This window comes from Cynoglossus semilaevis, chromosome 11 (genome assembly GCF_000523025.1).
Source record: "Cynoglossus semilaevis isolate Cse_v1.0 chromosome 11, Cse_v1.0, whole genome shotgun sequence".
Lineage (NCBI taxonomy): Eukaryota > Metazoa > Chordata > Actinopteri > Pleuronectiformes > Cynoglossidae > Cynoglossus > Cynoglossus semilaevis.
The window spans coordinates 7,331,539-7,352,014 of record NC_024317.1 but is presented as its reverse complement, the minus strand read 5'-3'; the positions used below and the strand labels follow the sequence as shown (position 1 = coordinate 7,352,014).

Here is a 20,476-nt window from a genome sequence, read left to right as displayed (position 1 = left end):
GGGGGACTTCCAGTGGACATAAGTGTACCACTGCTGTAATGCTTGTATGATAACAAGCCTCCAGTCACTAGGTGGCAGCAACTCATGCAGTGGTTTGTACAGATAAGAATATACATGTTACCAGGTTCTCAATAGTATTTCAATTCATGGAGGGTGTGGGTCGGAGGGCGTGTGGGGGTTGGTGGGGGTTCAGAAACTGACCACAAACCTTTTGTTTATCTTATTATTTGGCTGTATATTTTCAAATAATTACTATTCTTCTTTGGCTGCCTGTTATTCCTCTACTGATCGTAATTAAAGAAATACATACATTAATGCAGTGTAGAAAAAAATGAACTATTTTAAAAGATGTCAGTCAATACCTCAACACAACCCAGTGCTGTTAAAAAAACACTTGCACTGCAGTACACTGTCTAACAATGCAGTAAAAGCCTTTACCTGTAGTTGAAGTGTTGCGTCTGAAGCTTCATATATTCTGCGCGCTAGTCCTTTGTTTTGTTTGCTCATCACATCCAGGAAGGAGTAATCCACATTGTTTCCAAATCCAAGACAGAACAGAGACATGTTTCCCCCGACAGCAGAGCGCACATTCTCCTGGATCTTTCCCAGGTTAGAAACACCTGCAGATACACAGTACAGACACATGTACTGGAACAATACACTGTACTGGACTGTACTTGGACCGGCTACTAGTGTCAGTAATGATCAGTAACTCGGCAGTGATTAGAAGACCAGTCACACCAGTCATACAGGAAGAGTGTACATGTGTTACTGCCCCTGTGGTGGCTGATGGGACTTGCAGCTAGCCTGCTGTTGCCCCGTTTAGTCAGTTGGTTTCACTGAGTAAAATCTTAACCAAGATTGAAACTTTACCATATATTTTCAAAAATGTGTTAAATAATAAGAGACTCTTGTTTGTTTTCTGAATATGCTTTTGTGTAGTAGCACTTTCTAATGATGCCTTTTTAATTATTATTAATAGTGTTGACTGCATGTTTAATTCTTAGTGATGCTTCTTTTTTTATATTTAACAGATTGAAATGAAGAAATCTCACCAGAGTTTGGCATTCCATCAGTTAGTAAAACGATCATGTCTGTACTCCTCTTTGGAACCTTGTCCTGGGATCGTTCTTTCTTCAACATTTCCACGGCCTTTAGTACGGCTCTATTGATATCAGTGGCTGAAAAAAAAAACGAAAAGAGAGAAATCCATAGAAAGTATTATTATTATTATTATTATTATTTATATATATACTATATGTATATTTAGAGGAGAACAAGACTGACTTGAGAGCTCCATTTAGAACAATTGTACTTGACCTAGATCTAAAATATTTCGATTGTAGGTAGAGATCTAACAAAAACAGACAACATGCAAACTGTCTTCAGAGGAGTCATGTGTGAAACTGGGTATTCAAACCCACACCTTTCTGACAAGGGAACGATAGCCATTGGCTACTAATCCACCCACCCAGGATTATATCATTCTTTTCCATGTACTTACCTCCACTGTCTCTGATCCCCTGGGTGTATTCAATGGCCTCAGTAATGTTGTTCTTTGTTGCCTTGGTCAGATGGTTCTTCCAGGTTTTAATGTTGTCATCAAATAAGATGAGAGCAAAGTGGTCTTCTTCATGGAGGTCTTTCAGGATGGCAACCATTGCATCTCGAGTCTGAAAAGGTTTAGAGTTTGAAGTGAAAAGAAAACATAGATAAACATTGAAGTCGGCGTATGTGTGTAACCACACTGTATGTTTGTTTTAACTGCACCTGTTTCATCTTCGTTCCACTCATTGATCCGCTCCTGTCGATCACGAACGCCACGTTCTTTGGAACTCTGTGCAAGTCTGGGGGGGCAAAGAAGTGCACAAAGTATCCGTTGACGATCTGAAAGAAGATGAAGAACTTGATGAACACTCATTAACAAGCCCTATGTGCTGCTTGAAAGACTTTTAATGGAGGCTGACCTGCACTTCACCGAGGCCTGCTTCTCTTCTCACGTCATAATTGATGATAAAGTCGCCGTCTATGATGGTGGCTTCACATCCCGAACAGTTTCTCTGCTGCTCCACAGTGGGGGAGAAGGAAATATGGGCCTGAGAGACAGAGAGGTCCATTGAGAGAATGTCAGTGGATGAATGTCTTATAGACAGACAGACAGACAGATAGACAGATAGATAGATAGATAGATAGATCGATATTTAATTTTATGAACATTTTTGATCTTTTACCTTTTTATCGCTTATGAACTTTTTAGATTTTTGATCTTTTACCTTTTTATCGCTGACAGTTTTTTTAACTAAAGGTAGCAGGTCATTGGAGAGGAAAGTCGCAGTGGCATCAACAAATGAAATGCCCTGAGGTTCATAGATGTCTGCTACAATCTGTGCGCCCACACACACACAGACACACACACAGGATAAAATATGTATCAATATAAAGATAGGAATAAATGAACCCAAAATAAACCATTTAGGTTTAAAAACACGAGCAGAGACGCACCTGAAAGTCTTGCACCAGTGACTTTGGTTGAACCCGTGTTAAAATTTCATATTTGCCCAGTTTCCTCTGAAGAAGCTCCTCATAGGTCAAAACGAAGGTCACCGTGCTTTTAGCTGCAATGTTGACAGACACTGAAAAACTCTCCATCTTCCTGCCAGAGGCCCTGCCAAAAGCAACCACAGCAGATGTTACTTTGAGCATCACTGACATTATAACATCAGCTCTGTGAAATTTTAATATCCCACTTGACCAGTCCTGCAGTCTTCCCTGAGGAGACGGCTTTGTCGTACTCCTGCTTGGCTTTCTCCTTCCCCTTCACCTGCCCAACATACACCTGACCTTCGATTTCCCTGCCAGACACAAGGACTCATTTATTGAAACTGTTGGTCAATTTGTTAAAAGGTCAAAAGTCACCCTGAGGTTTTAACCCACATGCTGAAATTAGAGATAAAGGCAGTTTTCGGCAGCTCCACTTTGAAGAAGACTTCCTGTGAGGAGTTCGCCTTGTTCAGAGCAATCGAGGTCATGACGGTACGGGCAAAACGTGACATCACTGCACAGGCAATTTTAACGCTCTGCACTTCCACCATCTGAAAGAACAGGAGAAAATGAGAATCAAGCTTGCTCGTCACTTTTGTTCCTGGACCATTAAAGAATCAAGGGCTTGAGGAAAATAAAAGTTTAAAATGTTTTTCTTTGTCTTAGGATTTCTTAATATGTCAAATTTATATGTTGATGTAAACTGGAATAATTCATTTAGCATTGGTTGGTCATAAAGATGTTTTATTACCAAACTATATCTAACAGTTGGTTGAGAAATTGTTATTTAAAATTGAACTTTATACAAGAAGAAATATAATATAATGTAAAACCCTTAATAAAAAAAAGAAAGATTCATTTTCAACTTAAGAAGTGATGCTGTATGCTTCTTAAATATATTCATTAAAAATTAAAAAAACATTTTGGGGAAAAGATTATATTTTACCCCCTGGTGGACGCTTTTGGTATTTGACTGTCACAGTGAGAGCTAAACCAAACTACATATATAATAACCTACTGTGAACATCTGGTCTAAAGTTGACAAATTTTGAGTTTCCGTTTAAAAATAATTACTTTTTTAATGGTGAAAACAACATGAAAAATTATTAATAAGATTAATGGCTGAAAGGACTGGCAGCCTCTTTACTGCTTTTCTTTAAATGTTGAGAACAAGATATCCCAGAATGTCTGAACATCACACAGAGATTACAAACAGAGCTGAAGAAACCTTCTGCAGTATGTTCTCTGCCTCCCGTGAAGCGAGTGGAAAAATAAAGAACAAGTGACATCTGTAACCAATGCAGTTCATGGGAGATGAACAATGCCACTACTGTGAGCAGAGGCTTCCAGGCATCTGTTTTACAGTCACAAACTTTCACAACTGTTGGCTGGCGGAATTTACGTCAAAAATAATGATAAAAAAAAAACCCCAAACCACTCACATCAGCAGAGTCCGTGCTTCGTTTCTGCAGAGAAAAAAAAGAAATGCATTAAAGCTTAAATTAAAACGAGGATCTTTTAAAACCAGGTGAGGTAACGTGTATATACATAGGCAGTGGTAAAGAAATGAATATCTGTTTATTTACCACCTTGACAGACTTGATGTCGGAGGTTGGTCCGTCCTCCTGTAACAGAACTCAGTGTTAGTGGGTTGTTATGAAGAAAAGACAGAAGAGCGGGTATATACACACAGGAAGGTTTATAGCGTCATCAGACAGGACTTAACTTGATACTCCAGAGACACTAACAATGACATTTGATTTACTTGCACATTTCTGAGTAAGTCACAGCAGGTTTTTTTGGCTGCCCCACAGATGGTGTATAAAAAATGGATTGTTGCCATCTGTGAAGCTGCACGAGAGGATGAAGGAAAAAAAAAAACCTCAAACTGCATACTGGAGGTTATGAAAGTGGAATCCCTGATATTCGTAAGTCAAGGTTAAATGTCAAATCTTCATTTGATTATGTGATGATTTATTCAGTGTACATTATTTGTAGGATTACTTTTATTTCCCCTAAAATGAGTTTGTAAACTCAGGTTTTCTTATGGTAACGACCAGTAAAAACAAAATAATTTTTACAAAAACAAACTTTTCCTGCTTTTCATCACTGCAGCCCTGGCTTGTCACCAGATGGCTTTATACTCACACGGAAAGTCTAACCTTAGTTTTTATAAATTCCACTGCCCACTGAAAAGACTGGCCAGCAGTATCCAGTCAGGATTTGTTTGACGAGAAACTAAATATTATGAAATTGATTCAAATAATTCTGATTCCAGAACAGTTAGAGATAAATGAGTACTTTTACTGAACAATAGCATTGTCCCTCAGCACTTGTTTTTTTGAATGCACATCCTGCCTGAGTTTTCTTTAAGGAAAAAGCTCCTACTGTTGCTTCCACTGCTGTGAAGAATCGTCCAATTTAAGCACAATAAAAACAGGTAGCCATTTGTTCACAGTTTTATGACCACAAAGATAAAAACAAAACAAAAATCTTCAATGTTAAATACCTGAGTAAGAACATCACTCCTGGAAATAACCAGCGCACCAGAAGTCTCAGCTGGAAGGCAGATGAAAACACAGAGCCACAGAATCAGGACTGTCCTCACTGCAGTCATGTCTGCTGTGGAACTGAGGAGTCTCTTTCCCAGCATGGCTGAAAACAAGGGGACAAAAAATCTCAGGCATGTGGGGCTCAAGTCTTCCCGTAAGACTTGTACTACGCCCACACACAACTGCTGCTCCTGCTGGAGGAAGAACCCATTAAACCGTTTGTGCTGTTTACATAACAGTGGGTTCCCAGAAGTCGATGTCAAACCAGGCAGGTCCAGACTCGCCAGTTGGTTGTTGATGTGTCTTTATGTCATAATTGTAAATGTCACATTTTGTAGTCACAGGTCAGCTGAGATGATTCCTGAAGGAGACGAGTCTCACATCTATTTAGGCATAAAGAAATATTTTGCCTCTTAAAATCATAGTTTCAAATGGAACTTTGGTTGAATTCAAATGTTGTAATCCACCGAAACCTGTTTTTTACCAGGAAAAGAAAACATAAAGATTGAGAGGTTTTACTGACAACTTCTTCTAATCTATTTTAATTACTTCTTGGGTCACAGAGGGGAAGCTGGGATAAATGCTAGCAATTACCAGGCAACATTAAGTCCATAAACATCCTTAGGCTTCTGCCTGTGGGCTCCATGCACAGAGATTTCCCTGCCCTGAGTCTTTTTAACAGTTTATAAATGGTAGAAAATTGTAGAACTAAATCATTTGTTTTTAAGATGAGTCAAAAGAGTTTATACAAGGTTCAGTGAGCCCCTTGAGTCGGTCTGAAGTTGTTACAGAACATCTGCTGAGGGCACACTGAGCACAGTCAATCTCCAATAGGCTTGAACCAGTAATAAAACACCACAGTGACACGACTTTGTTATATTGTCAGCAGAAAGCAATAAAAGTCATGTTAACGTAGGGTTTTTCCATTTTTTTAATCTCCAGATTAGCAAAGAAACAAGGCAAGGACAAACACAAAAACAGACCAGGCACAGAGAAAAGAAAACAAATTCATATTTAACTCCTTTTTTTAACTAAAAGTGTGTTGCAACACTTTTTTACTGAAATTTGTAGACATGACAACAATGACACAGATATAATTATACTTAAATTGAAATGTTTATAACAGACTTGACACGACGTAGTCTGAAGCATCTCCATCAATGAGGCCTGTTCCATTACTGTGAACAAACCAGCAGGGAACATTTTCTCCATTCTTTATATCCTGTCTGAAGTCTCTCTGCCAGCCTCTGTGAACCAGGACAGATGTGTCGTATTTAAAGAATTCCTTTTTTTATTTTACATTTCATAATTACAATAACATAATAGCATAATAATTATTGAGAGAACAGAATTATGAGAGGCGTGTACCTGGTCACATTCAGCTCATGTCCTTTCACATACATGGTGGCATCAGGTTTCTCTGGGACCTCTCCTGGACGCAGCTCGGACACCTCATATTCTACACCATGGTAGAACTGACCTGTGGAACACGGAAAACATTATGGCTGCTCCTCACCGCTCATATGATAAACACATATATTACCTACATTTTCTTTATTTGTTTTAAAGGTTTTTTTTCTTAGTCAAATCTTCATGATGTTTTTTGACTAATATCCTGAGACCTATCAGTGTACTTGGACAGTAAGATTGTCATGTTGTACCCAGAAGGCCGTGAACAGCAGGGGAGAGGAGATGACTGTCCACAGTATAAAAACCCAAGTAATCCTGATGGTATGGATGTTTGGCCCACACTTTGTGGAGCAGGATCACAAACTTGACTGAATCTTTCAGTGTAACTGTTAGACTGCGGTCCTTGGTCACATGAAGATCCATGCTGGAGGAGAAGGAAGAGGAGATCACTGTGAAGTGAACTTTAACTTTAAACAGAGATTGGAAAAAAACAAACAAAACATTTTCATCAAGGTATAAAATGTATATATGTAGCCACCACTCACTTGGTTCCTTTGAGAGAGATTGAGTTGGACCAATACATGGTCATCCATTTACTGTCCTGAAACACGTTGATGTCACTGGTGCTCACCTCCAGCTTCACCCTGAGAGTCTTGTGGGTGATGCCAAACCTCCAGAAATAGGTGTTTATTTTACCATCAGGGGGGATTTTCTTGTCTCCAATTGTCTGACCGTTGACAACAACACCTAAGAAACAATCAATGTACCGTAACTTCCAGACTATAAGCCGCGACTTTTTTTCCCACACGCTTTGAATCCTGCGGCTTAAACAATAATGTGGCTAATATATGGATTTTTTTCGGGCTAACAAGGTTCAAATCGCTAGCATCAATGACTTTTCTGGTCGGCTACTGTGTTATACTAGTAGCGTATGTCTGTTTGTGAATGGCTGTGTGCATAAATGTGCGTGGAGCACGCGAGAGAGAGAAAACGTAGCGAAGGTTGAGAGCAGTTTGAGCCATGTTGAATCAAGTGCAGCCTGTATATGTACAATTGTTTCTTTCCTGTCAAATTTAGTGAGTGTGGCTTATATTCAGGTGCGCTCAGTAGTCCGTAAATTACGGTAGTCTCTTTGTAGGGAGAGTTCTGTCTTATATTGGTCATTAATAAGGACTGAAGGAATTGTACTCTGTCAACTGAGAGGCTGACCAGGACTCACCTGACTTTGTGTCTTTAATCAGTGTGAAAATGGTTCCTGGTTTGTCGTTGATGTTGAAGCACAGCGCATCATTCTTCTCTGGCAGCTCGATAATGAAATGAGGGTCTCCATCCACTGCAAATGAAGGTATTTTAGAAGACACAGCAGTACCACAGCTGATGTTCTGCTGTAACATTAGCAATCCAAATCAAATTGAATTGAACATCAAGACCTGCAGAGTCAGCAGAGATTCAAAAAAGTCACTTACCATATTGTGTTGGTGGTGCATGGTAGGTATGTTGATAGCTACTAAATACAGGAGGTACATGTTGATACCCTGGGTGATGGAAGGGTTGACACATTAGATTCAAACCTCAGCTCTTTTCATCTTTTCATGGTTAAAAACAAAATACTGTCTTACTGTTCCTGTTCCTCTCTGCCTGCTGTCGTTTGTCTGTTGAAACAAAACAGAATAAAATATATTAACTCAAAATCCAGCCTAAATTTGTGATTCCCTAGATCCTCCCTGATCAAGACCAAGCTGGGAGCTAATGTTTTTGACCAGGGGAATGTCTGTTGATGAATGGAGACTGTGACCTGCTGTGAGGAGTCGAACACTGAGCCCACGTAACGCAGACTGCTGTGTTTATTTCTCCACACAGAGTGAAGTAAAGCTATTTGTAAATCAATGAGTTCCCCACCTTCAGTCAGCTTGTCTGCAATGAGAGGTCCTGTTTCCTCTGTCTCAGGTTTGGTGACCACCATGGAGGTCAGTGGTGTGACAAAGTTGTACTGCAGAGACATTTCCAGTGCCTTGGCTGTGGCGTTGACCTTCTCCGCTGGGTCACCACTCTTACTGCAGAAGACAAAGTTTGCCGTGTAAGTCAACATCTAAATAAAGTAGTATTTAGAAAAGAACAGAGTCATCTAAAAACATGTGATGGTGATAAATCAAATCTATTATATTAGTTTGGACATCAGTGTGAAAAGCAGACTGAGTGGAGCACCGTCAGGCTCAGACCTTAATGAGTCTCTTAAAACACTTTTACGAGAACTGTTGGAATATGTTTGTCAGGTCAGAGCTTTTCTAAATTGAACAAACCTCTTATCCAGTAACTGCTGGATGGTCAGATAGGCCCACAGACGCTCTGTGAAATCCCCAAAGATGTACTCCTCATTTGGGTATGGGACCTCCTGGTCCAGGGTACTGGCCTGACCCTCTGCTTTGTAGTCCTCCTCAAACTACACAGAGGGGACGTCGTCTCACAGTGATAATAGTTACAGTGGACAACTTATGCTGCTTTTATGGTCAATTTGAATTAATATGGTTCCTTGAAGCCAAAATGAAATGTTACCTGGTTTGATCAAACACTCCAGAGACACCAATGTGTGTACCAAAACAGAAGTCAATTTTGCATGATAGTCTTCTCTGTTACCTGGTTTGGTCAAACACTCCAGAGACACCAATGTATGTACCAAAACACAAGTCAATTTTGCATGATAGTCTTCTCTTCCAAAAATATATATTAATAGTGTCCTTGCTTTCCCTTACCCCCTGACCCAGCACCTCCACCAGGAAGTTATCCAGGTCATTGTCTGTCAGACGACCAGCAACCACAATCTCTGAGCCGTTGAACAAATGGTTGAAGTGGTTTTTGGTCAGAGAGTCCACTGCGTTGTCAGGGTAACGTAGTTCCACCTCAGACAGCAGAGGGTTGGCAATTTCATCATAGAAACCCTGAAATACAGGTATGGTTTTTACTGAAACAGAAATGTTCCAAAATAGTTTTTCCTGTTTTATCAAACACAACATACATTTTGATTAAATACGTTTTGCTGTTACAACCCAAAGTAACATTTTCCTATTTTCAACTGCTTCATATTGTCCTGTCTAACATACATTTTGATTAAATATGTTTTGCTGTTACAATCCAAAGTAACATTTTCAACTGCTTCATATTGTCCTGTCAATTTTCGTGGTCACTGGGCAAACTGACAAATTCACTAAATCAGCAGTTATTGGTGGAGGGACAGACAATAACTAGCATTTATACTGGTACCTTTGGTCAATTTAACCTCTGACCTTATCATACCTGGTTTGGGCCATTGAAGCTTGAATGTTTGAGGAAAATCAACACACAGAGGAGGGAGAAGCAAATCCCACTGTGTCACTAAGTGACCTCAACTTTGTGGTGAATATTGAACAAAGAATTACAAAGAATATTTTGACTGGTAATGTAAGTCTGTAACTTCTTCTCCATCTTTACATACTACAGACTGTGTAAACTAATGTCTATATATCATTCACCTGCAGTTGAAGTGCAGCATCTGAAGCTTCGAATATTCTACGAGCAATTCCTTTGTTTTGTTTGCTCATCACATCCAGGAAGGAATAATCAACATCATTTCCAAATCCAAGACTGAAGAGAGACATTTTTCCTCCAATTGCTGACTGTACATTCTCCTGGATTTTCTTTGTGTTGGTCTCTCCTGTAGACACACAGTTCATAAATACATGAAGAAAATATCCTTTAAACCCTGCCAATGCCTCGACCTTCAAATCCTTTGAACCTGATTCAGATTATTGTGGGTTTGTCTGTACAAACTCACCTGAGACTGGCATCCCATCAGTCAGTAGGATGACCATGTCAACACTCCTCTCAGGAAGTCTATTCTCCTGTCTGTCTTTGACCAACATGTCAACTCCTCTTAACACGCCTAGGTTGATGTCTGTGCCTGGAACAAAACAAGCAGCAGAGAGTGGAATGGATCTGTGTCTAGAACTGTCAAGACTGTGATTCTTAAATCCACCAGACACGTACCTCCCACAGGATGATGTTTTCTTACAAATGTCTTTCCTTCCTCTACGTTTTCCTTTGTTGCTTTGGAAAGTGAATCTCTCCAGGGTAAAACAATATGGTCAAACTTAATGACAGCAAAGTAGTCCTCTTCGTGGAGATCACTAAGGATATGCACTAGTGCATCTTTTGACTGCCAAGGAATAAGATAAGGCCAGAAGTTAAAAATTTTTCTAATTTTTTTTACAGCAGCTACTTAAATATCTCCAGAAACATTTCTCACCTGCTGGAGTTTTCTTCCTGACATTGACCCACTATTGTCAGTCACAAACACAATGTTTTTTGGGACTCTTGGCAAGTCAGGTGGAGCAAAGAAGTGCACAAAGTACCCATTGACAATCTGGAAAGGAAAGGAAGTAAAAGAGCTAAATGTTTTGAGACCACAAACCTCCAGTGTTTCCCTGATAAGACACACTGAGATGAACCAGACATCTGTACTTTTGGTCTCAATCAAAGCTACAGCCGCTGAAGTTCTCTAAATGCTCCAGGGTTTAGTCTTTGTATAGTCTCAGTTCAAGTTAGAGACTGTGTAGGAGTGTACTGTATGTTCAGCACATGTTGAGTTCAGTGACCGTTGTCAGCTGACCTGAATGTCCCCAAATCTCTCTCCTCGATTGACGTCATACTTGATGACAAAATCTCCATCAATGAGCGTTCCATCACAGCCTGGACACTTCCTCTGCTGCTCCACCGTTGGTGAAAAGGAGATGTGGGCCTAACAAGGAGACCAAGACACTGAGTAAGATCCTTGCTGACGACCTTGTTTCCTCAAATGTCAGCAAACATGTCATATTCTGAATTTGAAAGAATTAACGCAAGACACCTTTTTGTCTGTGACAGTTTTGTCCACCAGGGGGAGCAAGTCATTGGTGAGGAACGTTGCATGGGCATCCAGGAAAGCAATGCCTTGTGGTTCGTAAATATTTGTCATTATCTGTTGACACACACACACACACACAGTGAAAATCTTAACTGCTGTGACTATAAGGTCATCAGACTTGAATCACAGCTGCACCTTAAAGTCCTGAACCAGTGACTTAGGTTGGACTCTTGTTAAAATCTCATATTGGCCCAGTTTCCTCTGAAGGAGCTCCTCATAGGTCAGAATAAAAGTCACGTTACTTTTTGCAGCAATGTTGACGGACACTGAAAAACTCTCCATCTTCCTGCCAGAGGCCCTGCATTCAAACACAGACATCAACAATTACAACTACTCTATAATTGTTGCCTGAAACTCCCAGGTTCCTTTTTCAGATATTGAAGCATTTTGAAGTTGACCGACTAACTTGACCAGTCCAGCAGTCTGTCCAGAGGAGACGGCCTTCTCATACTGTTTCTTGGCCTTTTCTTTCTCCTTCACTTCACCGACATACACCTGACCTTCAATTTCCCTGGGGAGGGGGGGGGGGACATGTTTCATTACACAGTACTTTGTAGACAAATGTTGCGACTTTATTATTATTTTGTCCTGTTTAACTGCATTAAAAACAGAGTTTTGAAGGAAGACTGACATGCTGAAGTTGGTGATGAAGGCTGTCTTCGGCAGCTCCACTTTAAAGAAGATTTCCTGGGACACATTGGCTTTGTTCAGAGCCACAGAGGTCATGACGGTGTGAGCAAAACGAGACGTCACCGTGCAGTCCACCGTCACACTGAGCACCTCCACCTGAGCCACGGTAAAAGTGGGAGACTGTTCTTCACATGACAACAAACTCCTTTATGAGGTTTAGCACAAAGGTCAGCGCACACAGCCCAGGTTCATTACAAACTTGACTGCAAATTGTATTTGTATTAACAAATATATATCGATCTTACCTCAATTTCATTTGGACTTCTTTTCTGTTGTGAAGACAATTTAAGTGTCTGATTAGCTGCAAACTGTTACAGTGATGTCTTTTATGTTGTGTATATGAATAGATTCCAGTGGTGTTTATACCTGCAGTGATCTGGCAGCTAATCTTGTGTCCTGAAACGCAAACACAACAGTTCGGTTATTCTTTAACTTATAATCAGAAAATTCACAAATTACAGTTTTGGTATCAGGCCAAATCTTTATCAAATACTGTACCTGATGCTCCAACATGTCTTTCACCAAAGTGCACTACAAAGTGCAGTGCAGTCAATGTTACAGTGTTTGGGTTTTCCAACTAATGTCTCTTTGCTCTGTGTTTGTGTGTCTTTATTGAAACATGGAAATAGTGCTACACAGTTGAAGTGGGCCTTTATTCACTGGATACAGGAGACTGTGTGTTTTTAGTGGATCTGTGCTTATGCTGCTCACTGTATTCAGCTGGCTGTTAACTACTGCGTATAGAAATGTTCACTTTTACATTATTTTATTCTATCTATAGTTTCATTGATATTTTTGTCTAATGTTACAACCTTGTGGTTTTGAAGATTTTTTTTGTGTAAAATATTTTATTTTGGCTCGAACTAGCCTTCTGTTAATAACAAGAAAGTAAAACTGGCTGTGCCACTGTCATCCAGTATTGGTGACAAATGAACATACTCAAACTTGTATCGGTTTGCTGTAGAATGAAAGGTACTCCTACTTCTAAACTATTTTTATCTAATGTTTTGCATTAATCAACTTATTTTAGCATATCTTTTTGTAAGATTTTAGCATTTTTGCAATTCAATTTACAATTTATATTTTGTTGTCATTTGCTGATTTTAAATATTTGACTGAATATGTTTTAAATTTTTAGATATTTTGTTTTTTCTGGAAGCTATCATTAAATCATGTTATCTTATTTTATATATATACTCAAACTATCTCATAAGCTTACTATAAGACTATATTAAAGTTGCTTTCAAATTTATTGAACTAATTATATATACAATGTGTCAGTAAACTTCTTTCTTTTTTAACATTCATCTTTAACCTTCAGGTTATAATTTGGCTCTGGCCTTATTCTGTAATCAATTATAATCCTTAAATACTGAAACTCTAATATGTAATTAAATAATTGACACAACCTGCCATTCACACAAAACAACAAAGGTTTGTTATGTGCAACACTTCTTATACATCTAGTTTGTTTTTTAGTGTTAGATAATATTTATATTGATTTATTGAAGCTGAAGTTTACCTGTGGAGATTCCTGTCCTTCTGAGATGACCACAGCAGCCAGGGCCAGGCCAGGCAGCCAGTGGCAAACACAGCCCAGCAGCAGCAGCAGGCGAACACCCAACCGTCCAGACATGACTCCACTGGCTCCACTGAACACTGACAGCACAGAGAAGAACATTTGGTCTAGTGGGAGGGTCAGAAAGTGTGTAGGTGTAAGAAATTGTAGTGTACTTTCAATTTTTCCAACATGGCAAATGTTATAAAACATTCCAATATAAACAGTATTATGACAACACCACAGTGTTACATAATACAGAAAACATTTCCTTTAGGTCTGTCACTACACTGACCACACACATCTCACTGCCCACACAATCCTGTTTAAGAAGCTTAAAGGTATACAACGTCAAACATCTTATATTTGTACTACCTTAAATTATTTTCCATTTAATATTTTTTTTGTATACTGCTTATAGTTGGGTTTCAATTATTATGCAATGTATCTTAATCAAACTTGAAAAAAATCAAAATAAAGATGCAATCACCAAATCAACAATATCAGTTTTCATTGACTTAATCAAGAATATGTTACAGCTCAGCTTGGACAGTGTTGAAGTCTGTGGAAACCCTACTTTATCCAAACAACAAAGTACACTTGTTTGCATTTTGCATTTCTGTAATGTCAACACTGACCAAAACAAATAGGTCAGTATCTCTGCAGCAAATTAGGGAAAATGTTTTCGGATGGCCATTTGATTGAGAAACTACCCAAACACTTTGGAAATGTTTTCTTCTTCTTTGTGTTCAACATCCATGTATCCCATATAAACACAGTCAGTTTCTCTGTTTCCACTGCACAGTACTAAAAACTTTCTGAACTTTGTACTTCAGGATCTAAATATTTTTATTTAGTTTTACCTGACCTGGCTGCTGGTCAGTGGACCGACAGAGAGGCAGGACTTATATCTACGCTCAACATTGTGTAAATATCTAAAGAAGCCTGTATCAATATCAATAATGATTGTATCTAATAATTACTACAACAGGAGAACCAAACTTTGTTTAGTGAATTTAGTATCATTGCAATAACAGAGTACTATAAATACACAACCACGTACTGTAGTGTATCATGTTTTGAAATGGAATTCCTTCTTCTACTTTTGTCCATGACTTGTCCTGGTGTCCGGCAAATGGACCAATACAGCATGCTCTGAAAGTGTACTGTAAGTAATGTGTTTGCCTGGGTATAAAAGAAGGCATTCATGAGGTAACTTGTGGTTTGAGTACCAGCTAGTGTACTCACAAAATCATGACTGTGCTTATTTTTATTTTTATTTTTTGCATGTACACATTTTGCCCATAAACTCTGAAACAACCTTTTACAGCACAGGAAAACAGTTGGAAAAAGCCCAGATACAAAGATTACATTTTTTACTCTACTTTGATAGTGTACTGTAGAATGATAATGAACACTATCTATCTATCTATCTATCTATAATGTTCAATGATAATGAACACTATCTCTCTATCTATCTATCTATAATGTTTATTAAACATTCTAGGTGTTTTAGTATATTTTTCAAAGATATGTCTTTCATATTATCACAGAGAAATGGTCATTTTAACCAGAGGTGGAACAAGTAATTAAGTAATTAAGTAAATGTACCAATGTAAAAATATACTCAAATAAAACTGAAAAAAATCTTAATTTAATTTAATTCGAGTAAAAGTTATAGACCCAATGTGCAACTTGTTGTTTTTAATCAACAATTCAAATACATGTGGCATAACTTGAAAACTCTATGATCCATTTGAACACTTAAACAAGCCACTAAAGAACACTTAATAAATGACTGACTAGATAAAACTTAAAACAAACAAACTCATGTACGGAACTATATTCAGTGTGAACTATGTTCAGTCACACCATAAAACATTATAAAGCACCACAGGTGTATAGAGACAAACTGCAATTATTGTTTAATTTCTGACTGTACTCTGGTAAAACATTTTTTTAAACGTGAGGCTAATTCACTGAAATGTTAGCTATGGAGATGGATGCTGAGCTTTGCGAAAATAATCGATATGATGAAGGCACATTTTGCCCAACAGGGGAAGTTTTTACCCAATAAAACAATAAACATAACGTTTGGGATACACAGGCAAAAGGACATACACTCTACTTACTGCCACATGCTTTCGCAGGTTTGACGTCGAAGTTTTGACAGCGACAGTTCTGTCCGCCGGGGCACATTTTGCACCGCACGATATCGTTATCGATTCGTTTGCATTTTAAAACAATATCTCCAGCTGGCTGAGATATGGCCAAGGATTTTCTTCGCTTTCTGACTCATATAATCCATGTGAGCTCTCAGCTTGGCAATCTTCAATCTCCATTTGTTGTTTAGCACCCTCCATCATCCACCTAACATGCTAGAGCCCGTCTCTTAAGTTCTCTGGCTACACTAAAATAGTAGTAACTCCGCACGACCACGCGCAGATTGTTAACGCAGTGGTTAACGAAGATAAAAGACAAAAAAAAAAAAAAAAAAGTAACAAAAAACTATTCCCGAAACCACTAAAAATTACAAATTATTTACAAAAACGTAAAATGTATTGGTTAATTTCCACTTCTGAATTTAACTTGTATTCAAAATATGAAACATTATTAAACAAAGCAAAGAAAACAATATAATCGCGCACGTGCAAACGGGCCGTATATCGCTATCCAAGATGGCGACCAGACGCGCATACAGGCAAATCGAGCATTGACAGGCTACTCCAAGTCGGAAGTGGCAAACTATGAAACGCTCGTGGTGTGTGACCTCAGATACATGTTTTCCCTAATTGGCATGTCGCTTTGGTGTGAATGAACGGCTCAGAAGGAAATGTAAGTGATTTTTTGGATGCAACTAAAAGACAAGGTGAGAGTCAAAATGAGGTTTTGTATTTAATTAGAAAGCAATTGTTTGACAAATGTTGTACTCACACTTAGATAGTTAACATGACTCTGTCTTGGGTTTATTTTGCAGATTGGTCATCATGAAAATCTTCAACACGGTAAGGAACATCATTTCTTTCATTTGTTTTTTGGCAGCCGCTGTGCCGCCGCTTTCCGCTATCAGGCTGCCATGCCGCTGCTATCCTCTACTAAGCCGCTGTGCCGCTTGCTGCATGTGTGTTTGAATGTGTTAAAAAATGGAGGCTGGTCAAGTCAGGACGACGGCCAAGATAGTCCAGACCTGTCCGCTTTTGACTGGCTGTCTTGAGGTTTGTTCTAAATTATAATCCCTGTTATGGTCAGTGTGTTGTGTAGAAAGCTATTTAGGTTCTGCCCCCCAAAAGACCCAGGCCCGCCACAGCTGAGGAAGAGACAAGAGTCTGCTCAGCTTTATTTTCTTCCTCATATGGTTGACTGTTTACAGATCATGAAATTTCATGGCTTTTCTATGATTTGGACTTTGGTCATTGTCACAATGGCTGGCCTGGAGGCTTCTTTTCATTTTTGTTTTGTTGGGCCTGGTATTCCATTGCTTTTGAGTTAAGCTTTCAATTGAAATTTTAAAATAAACTCACTCATGATTTTTCCTCCCCCTGTCCCTTCCTCTATAACTGAACAGATGGTTTTGTTGTAGACACATAGATACCTAATCATTTATTTTACTTAATGTGGGAAGTCTGAAATGTTATACACTTGTGTCAGTTGAGTTAGTAACAATTATTTGTTGCCACATTTGATTTTTGTAGATTGAACAAACAACAAAAATATGTAAATTGGGATATTATGTATTCAAATGTAAGTTTAGAAATTAAGATTTTTGTTCTCTAATACATAAATGACTTATGCACAACTAAAGTGATAAAATGCTATCATTCTAACAAACAAAAAATGTCCTTGGACAGTTGCCTGAATGAAAAGCAAGAAATACATCATGAGAGAAGAATATGAAAGACAATACAACATACAATTGTACAAAAAACAACAACAAAACGTCCCGCTGACCTTTAAAAGGGTCACTCTTGTTTTTACTCCGAAGTTTGGAACATTTTTAGATGTTTTATGGTAAAAAAGTATTTGTCATCATACGTATATCATTCAATATCAAATAAGGTAATAATATACGTATGGAGTTTACATGTTTGTGGTTGTGTTATAATTAAGAATCATTTAAGTTTTGACAACATTGTCAGAGGTATGCAGCCCCTCTATGTCGTTCAGATCCCTGGACACTCAGCTCAAACCACATGTATGTTACTGCAATAACAAAAAGATAGTTTCATCTTTTGTGTCTTTTTACAGTATGTGCAGTAATTTAACTTTATGATTTTTAGTATTTGTTGGAACATATGAAATAAATCTGTAGATCTGACCCTCCTCCTCCTCCTCCTCCTCCTCCTCCTGTTGCAGCTGCTGCTCCTTCTCTATTTGCCAAACACACTGGCTCCTGGAGTTTTGGCAGCAGCAGGCTTCTCCAGCACCGTCTCTGTCCCCGTCCTCACACCACTGAATACAGAAGGAGCCACTTTGCCCATACGCTCTGAACAAAGACAGAAATGTGTCTTTATATTCTAACGCTGTTCAAAAATACATATACAAGTGAATGGACAAAAGTGCTGTCCAACAGAACTTCAACCTTAATTCTAATAATATACAACTATTATATTGAGTTTAGACATGGCATAGTGGACAAGTAGTTCATTGACCAAATCTAACTTAATTTTGTGACAATGACCCTAAAAAATTCAAGTGGGAACATACAGTAGCTTAATGATTAATAAATAGAAATGTGCCAAAAGTCAGACACCAGAAACAAACATATAGTAGCTAGGATGTTTAAGCCATGTAGTCCACAAAAACTAAGAATTTAACCTGCAGAACAGACTTTCAAAATAAAGTTGTAGTATTTTTCATTGCAGTCATAGGAAAGTAAAAGGGGACCAGATAAAAGTTCTGCAGCTGTCCACTGGGTGGCCTGTACGGAGTATATTTATTTACAAAAAGGGATATATTAGCATTACCAGCCTCAACAAAACAGCAGACATTACTCACCACACTCCACCATGACCTCATAAGTCTTGCTCTTGACCTCGCCCTTTAATCCAAGTTTATTCCGGGCTCCTTTCAGGTCCTCCTCCTTCATTGGTGGACGCTTCTTCCTCTTTACCTCACCCTGCTGGATGAACCAACACAAAGAATATATTTCAGAGATAAGCACAGATATACAACAGTAATGACTTTGACATTTGTGGTACTATCTGAGTACATCTAATATACCTGTGACATGGTGGTTGGAGTCTCGGTCCGACAGAGAGTACAGAGTACAGAGTACTATAATGTATCTCTTTGTCTCGACTCGGTATATATAGTCTTGGTCCAGACCCAGTGAGTCAGTCAGTGCAGCTGTCCATTGGTCCATTCTGTCTGTTGTCAGTGTGTATTATTAGGTATGATGTGAGCTGGGGTACAGCTAGAGTGGCTCGTCCATCATGTGCGATATGCTCACAGCTGATAATTCAGGAAATGACACAGGACAACAACAAGAGACACTTTCTAATGCTGAAGTCAAAAACAATCAGAAGTCAAAGAAACGGGCTCACAGGCACAGATGAAGAAGGTAAACACAGAGTGGGTACAATTTAGAATATTGATGAGAATTCCCTAGAATTCTATTAGATTTTAGTATAAGTTTTTATACGTGGTTGTTACTTTCACTTCATTTAATCATCTACTGCTTAATGAAGGTTGTGGACGGAGCAGGACCCAGTACTGACTCACATTAAGACAGTCTGTACATGTTCATTAACAAACAAACACTGGTTTCACTTGGTTTATTACATCCTTTATTGTAAAAGCTATTTTAATGATAATTTACCGCCGTCGCTTACATTTTAGCTGTTTACTCTCCCCTTTTGAACACTTAATGACGAGTTGAAAACGTCATCATGAAGTCATCACCAGCACCATGGTCGAGAACCAGCAGTCACCTCAACCAGACACAGTCTCGCATACACACACACTTCCATGCGCACGTACTGTACACACCTTAGTCTGTTGGACAGCTGTCTCTTTTACAGTTTAAAGGTCTATGCATGTCACATTCTTCTCATCAGAGCCTGCTGATACCTGATGATCCAGCAATCTCGATAAAACAGTCCCAACAAAAACAAAAATACAAAAAGGAAACCAAAAAACAAACAAAAAAGAAATGCTGGTTATTTCACTCAGGCACATCATTTCAACAAAAAGTAGGAAAAGTAAAAGCTAAGATAAATAGGAGTTTGTGCAATAAATGGTTCCTTTATCTCCTCTCCCTGTAGGAATGAAGAACACTTTTGGAACATGCTAGTCACCTTTTTGGCCCAAAAACAAATCCAACAAACAATGTAAGAAAAAAAAAAAAAAGTTCAAAGTAAGTTCAAATTTTTTGAACATGTCAGGAGAGCGGTCAAACACAAGGTAGTTTTGTGTCCACAAACAGACAATGACCTATAATGACATGAACGTGTTGCAGTGTTCGGTGTTTACAGTCCTTAAATCAGAGGAATGTGATTCACCTGGAGACAAATGGAGGTGCTCCCTGTTAACATGTTAACTGTTATAGTGCAGAAAAATGTTGAGTCGCGTCAATACATACTGTTTGTCCTCATTAGAACACACACAAACACAGATACGTGTACTTCTATCTTAGTAAGACTCAGATAAAAAAAAAAAGCCTTTCCTCACTGCTTTAAATAAACCATACACAGACATCTGGGACCATCACGTTCAGGTTCTCTCAAGAAACGTGATACATGAAAGACCAAATTAAATTCACATAAATTCACTTTTATTCTAAACGGTACA

At 38.6% G+C, this 20,476-nt stretch overlaps 3 protein-coding genes across 6 annotated transcripts in view; all 3 read right to left on the bottom strand.

The window, feature by feature from the left end:
• The window catches only part of LOC103386176 (inter-alpha-trypsin inhibitor heavy chain H3-like), a 10,437-nt gene extending 4,574 nt beyond the window's left edge, over positions 1-5,863 (bottom strand). The window contains exons 1-12 of one of the 2 annotated variants that reach the window (XM_008320330.3): positions 5,051-5,863; positions 4,128-4,166; positions 3,984-4,007; positions 2,935-3,092; positions 2,748-2,852; positions 2,503-2,665; positions 2,274-2,384; positions 1,968-2,096; positions 1,771-1,887; positions 1,505-1,673; positions 1,056-1,181; positions 439-620 (exon numbers count right to left, since the gene is read on the bottom strand). In XM_008320330.3, the coding sequence (XP_008318552.1) occupies positions 439-620; positions 1,056-1,181; positions 1,505-1,673; positions 1,771-1,887; positions 1,968-2,096; positions 2,274-2,384; positions 2,503-2,665; positions 2,748-2,852; positions 2,935-3,092; positions 3,984-4,007; positions 4,128-4,166; positions 5,051-5,194 (1,467 nt within the window). In that variant the 5' untranslated portion in view covers positions 5,195-5,863. The remainder of the gene's footprint in view (positions 1-438; positions 621-1,055; positions 1,182-1,504; positions 1,674-1,770; positions 1,888-1,967; positions 2,097-2,273; positions 2,385-2,502; positions 2,666-2,747; positions 2,853-2,934; positions 3,093-3,983; positions 4,008-4,127; positions 4,167-5,050) is intronic. The other variant, XM_017036343.2, reaches the window with a different exon arrangement.
• A 143-nt stretch (positions 5,864-6,006) lies between these two features.
• Positions 6,007-13,825, bottom strand: LOC103386188 (inter-alpha-trypsin inhibitor heavy chain H3-like). 3 transcript variants are annotated; one of them, XM_025060411.1, is made up of 21 exons: positions 13,652-13,825; positions 12,496-12,525; positions 12,375-12,398; positions 12,071-12,225; positions 11,846-11,950; positions 11,575-11,737; positions 11,383-11,493; positions 11,146-11,274; positions 10,783-10,899; positions 10,524-10,692; positions 10,312-10,437; positions 10,010-10,191; positions 9,254-9,439; positions 8,804-8,943; positions 8,403-8,557; positions 8,115-8,155; positions 7,723-7,885; positions 7,049-7,250; positions 6,755-6,927; positions 6,462-6,573; positions 6,007-6,340 (listed from the first exon to the last, which is right to left on the bottom strand). In XM_025060411.1, exons 1-21 carry the CDS (start codon positions 13,808-13,810, stop codon positions 6,211-6,213), a joined length of 2,772 nt encoding a protein of 923 aa, XP_024916179.1. In that variant the 5' UTR covers positions 13,811-13,825; the 3' UTR covers positions 6,007-6,210. The 3 variants fall into 3 exon arrangements, with proteins under 3 accessions (XP_024916179.1, XP_024916177.1, XP_024916178.1); XM_025060409.1 differs by lacking the exons at positions 6,007-6,340; positions 6,462-6,573; positions 6,755-6,927; positions 7,049-7,250 and adding an exon at positions 7,970-8,038 and having other exon boundaries at positions 7,734-7,836; positions 8,123-8,557; XM_025060410.1 differs by lacking the exons at positions 6,007-6,340; positions 6,462-6,573; positions 6,755-6,927; positions 7,049-7,250 and adding an exon at positions 7,970-8,038 and having other exon boundaries at positions 7,734-7,836; positions 8,129-8,557.
• Positions 13,826-16,997: 3,172 nt separating this feature from the next.
• On the bottom strand, positions 16,998-19,027 carry mustn1b (musculoskeletal, embryonic nuclear protein 1b). The gene is made up of 3 exons (XM_017036762.2): positions 18,908-19,027; positions 18,683-18,806; positions 16,998-18,170 (listed from the first exon to the last, which is right to left on the bottom strand). Exons 1-3 carry the CDS (start codon positions 18,914-18,916, stop codon positions 18,055-18,057), a joined length of 249 nt encoding a protein of 82 aa, XP_016892251.1. The 5' UTR covers positions 18,917-19,027; the 3' UTR covers positions 16,998-18,054.
• Between the last annotated feature and the right edge of the window lie 1,449 nt (positions 19,028-20,476).

Bases quoted from the DNA above. Each gene is read 5' to 3' on its own strand.
- LOC103386188 (XM_025060411.1), bottom strand. From the start codon at position 13,810: ATGTTCTTCTCTGTGCTGTCAGTGTTCAGTGGAGCCAGTGGAGTCATG. The intron at 11,951-12,070 runs GTCAGTCTTCCT...CCCCCTCCCCAG, and splicing joins TTCATCACCAACTTCAGCAT to GGAAATTGAAGGTCAGGTGT. The intron at 10,900-11,145 runs GTCAGCTGACAA...TTTCCTTTCCAG, and splicing joins AGAGATTTGGGGACATTCAG to ATTGTCAATGGGTACTTTGT.
- mustn1b (XM_017036762.2), bottom strand. The intron at 18,171-18,682 runs GTGAGTAATGTC...GTCTTTGTTCAG, and splicing joins TGAGGTCATGGTGGAGTGTG to AGCGTATGGGCAAAGTGGCT.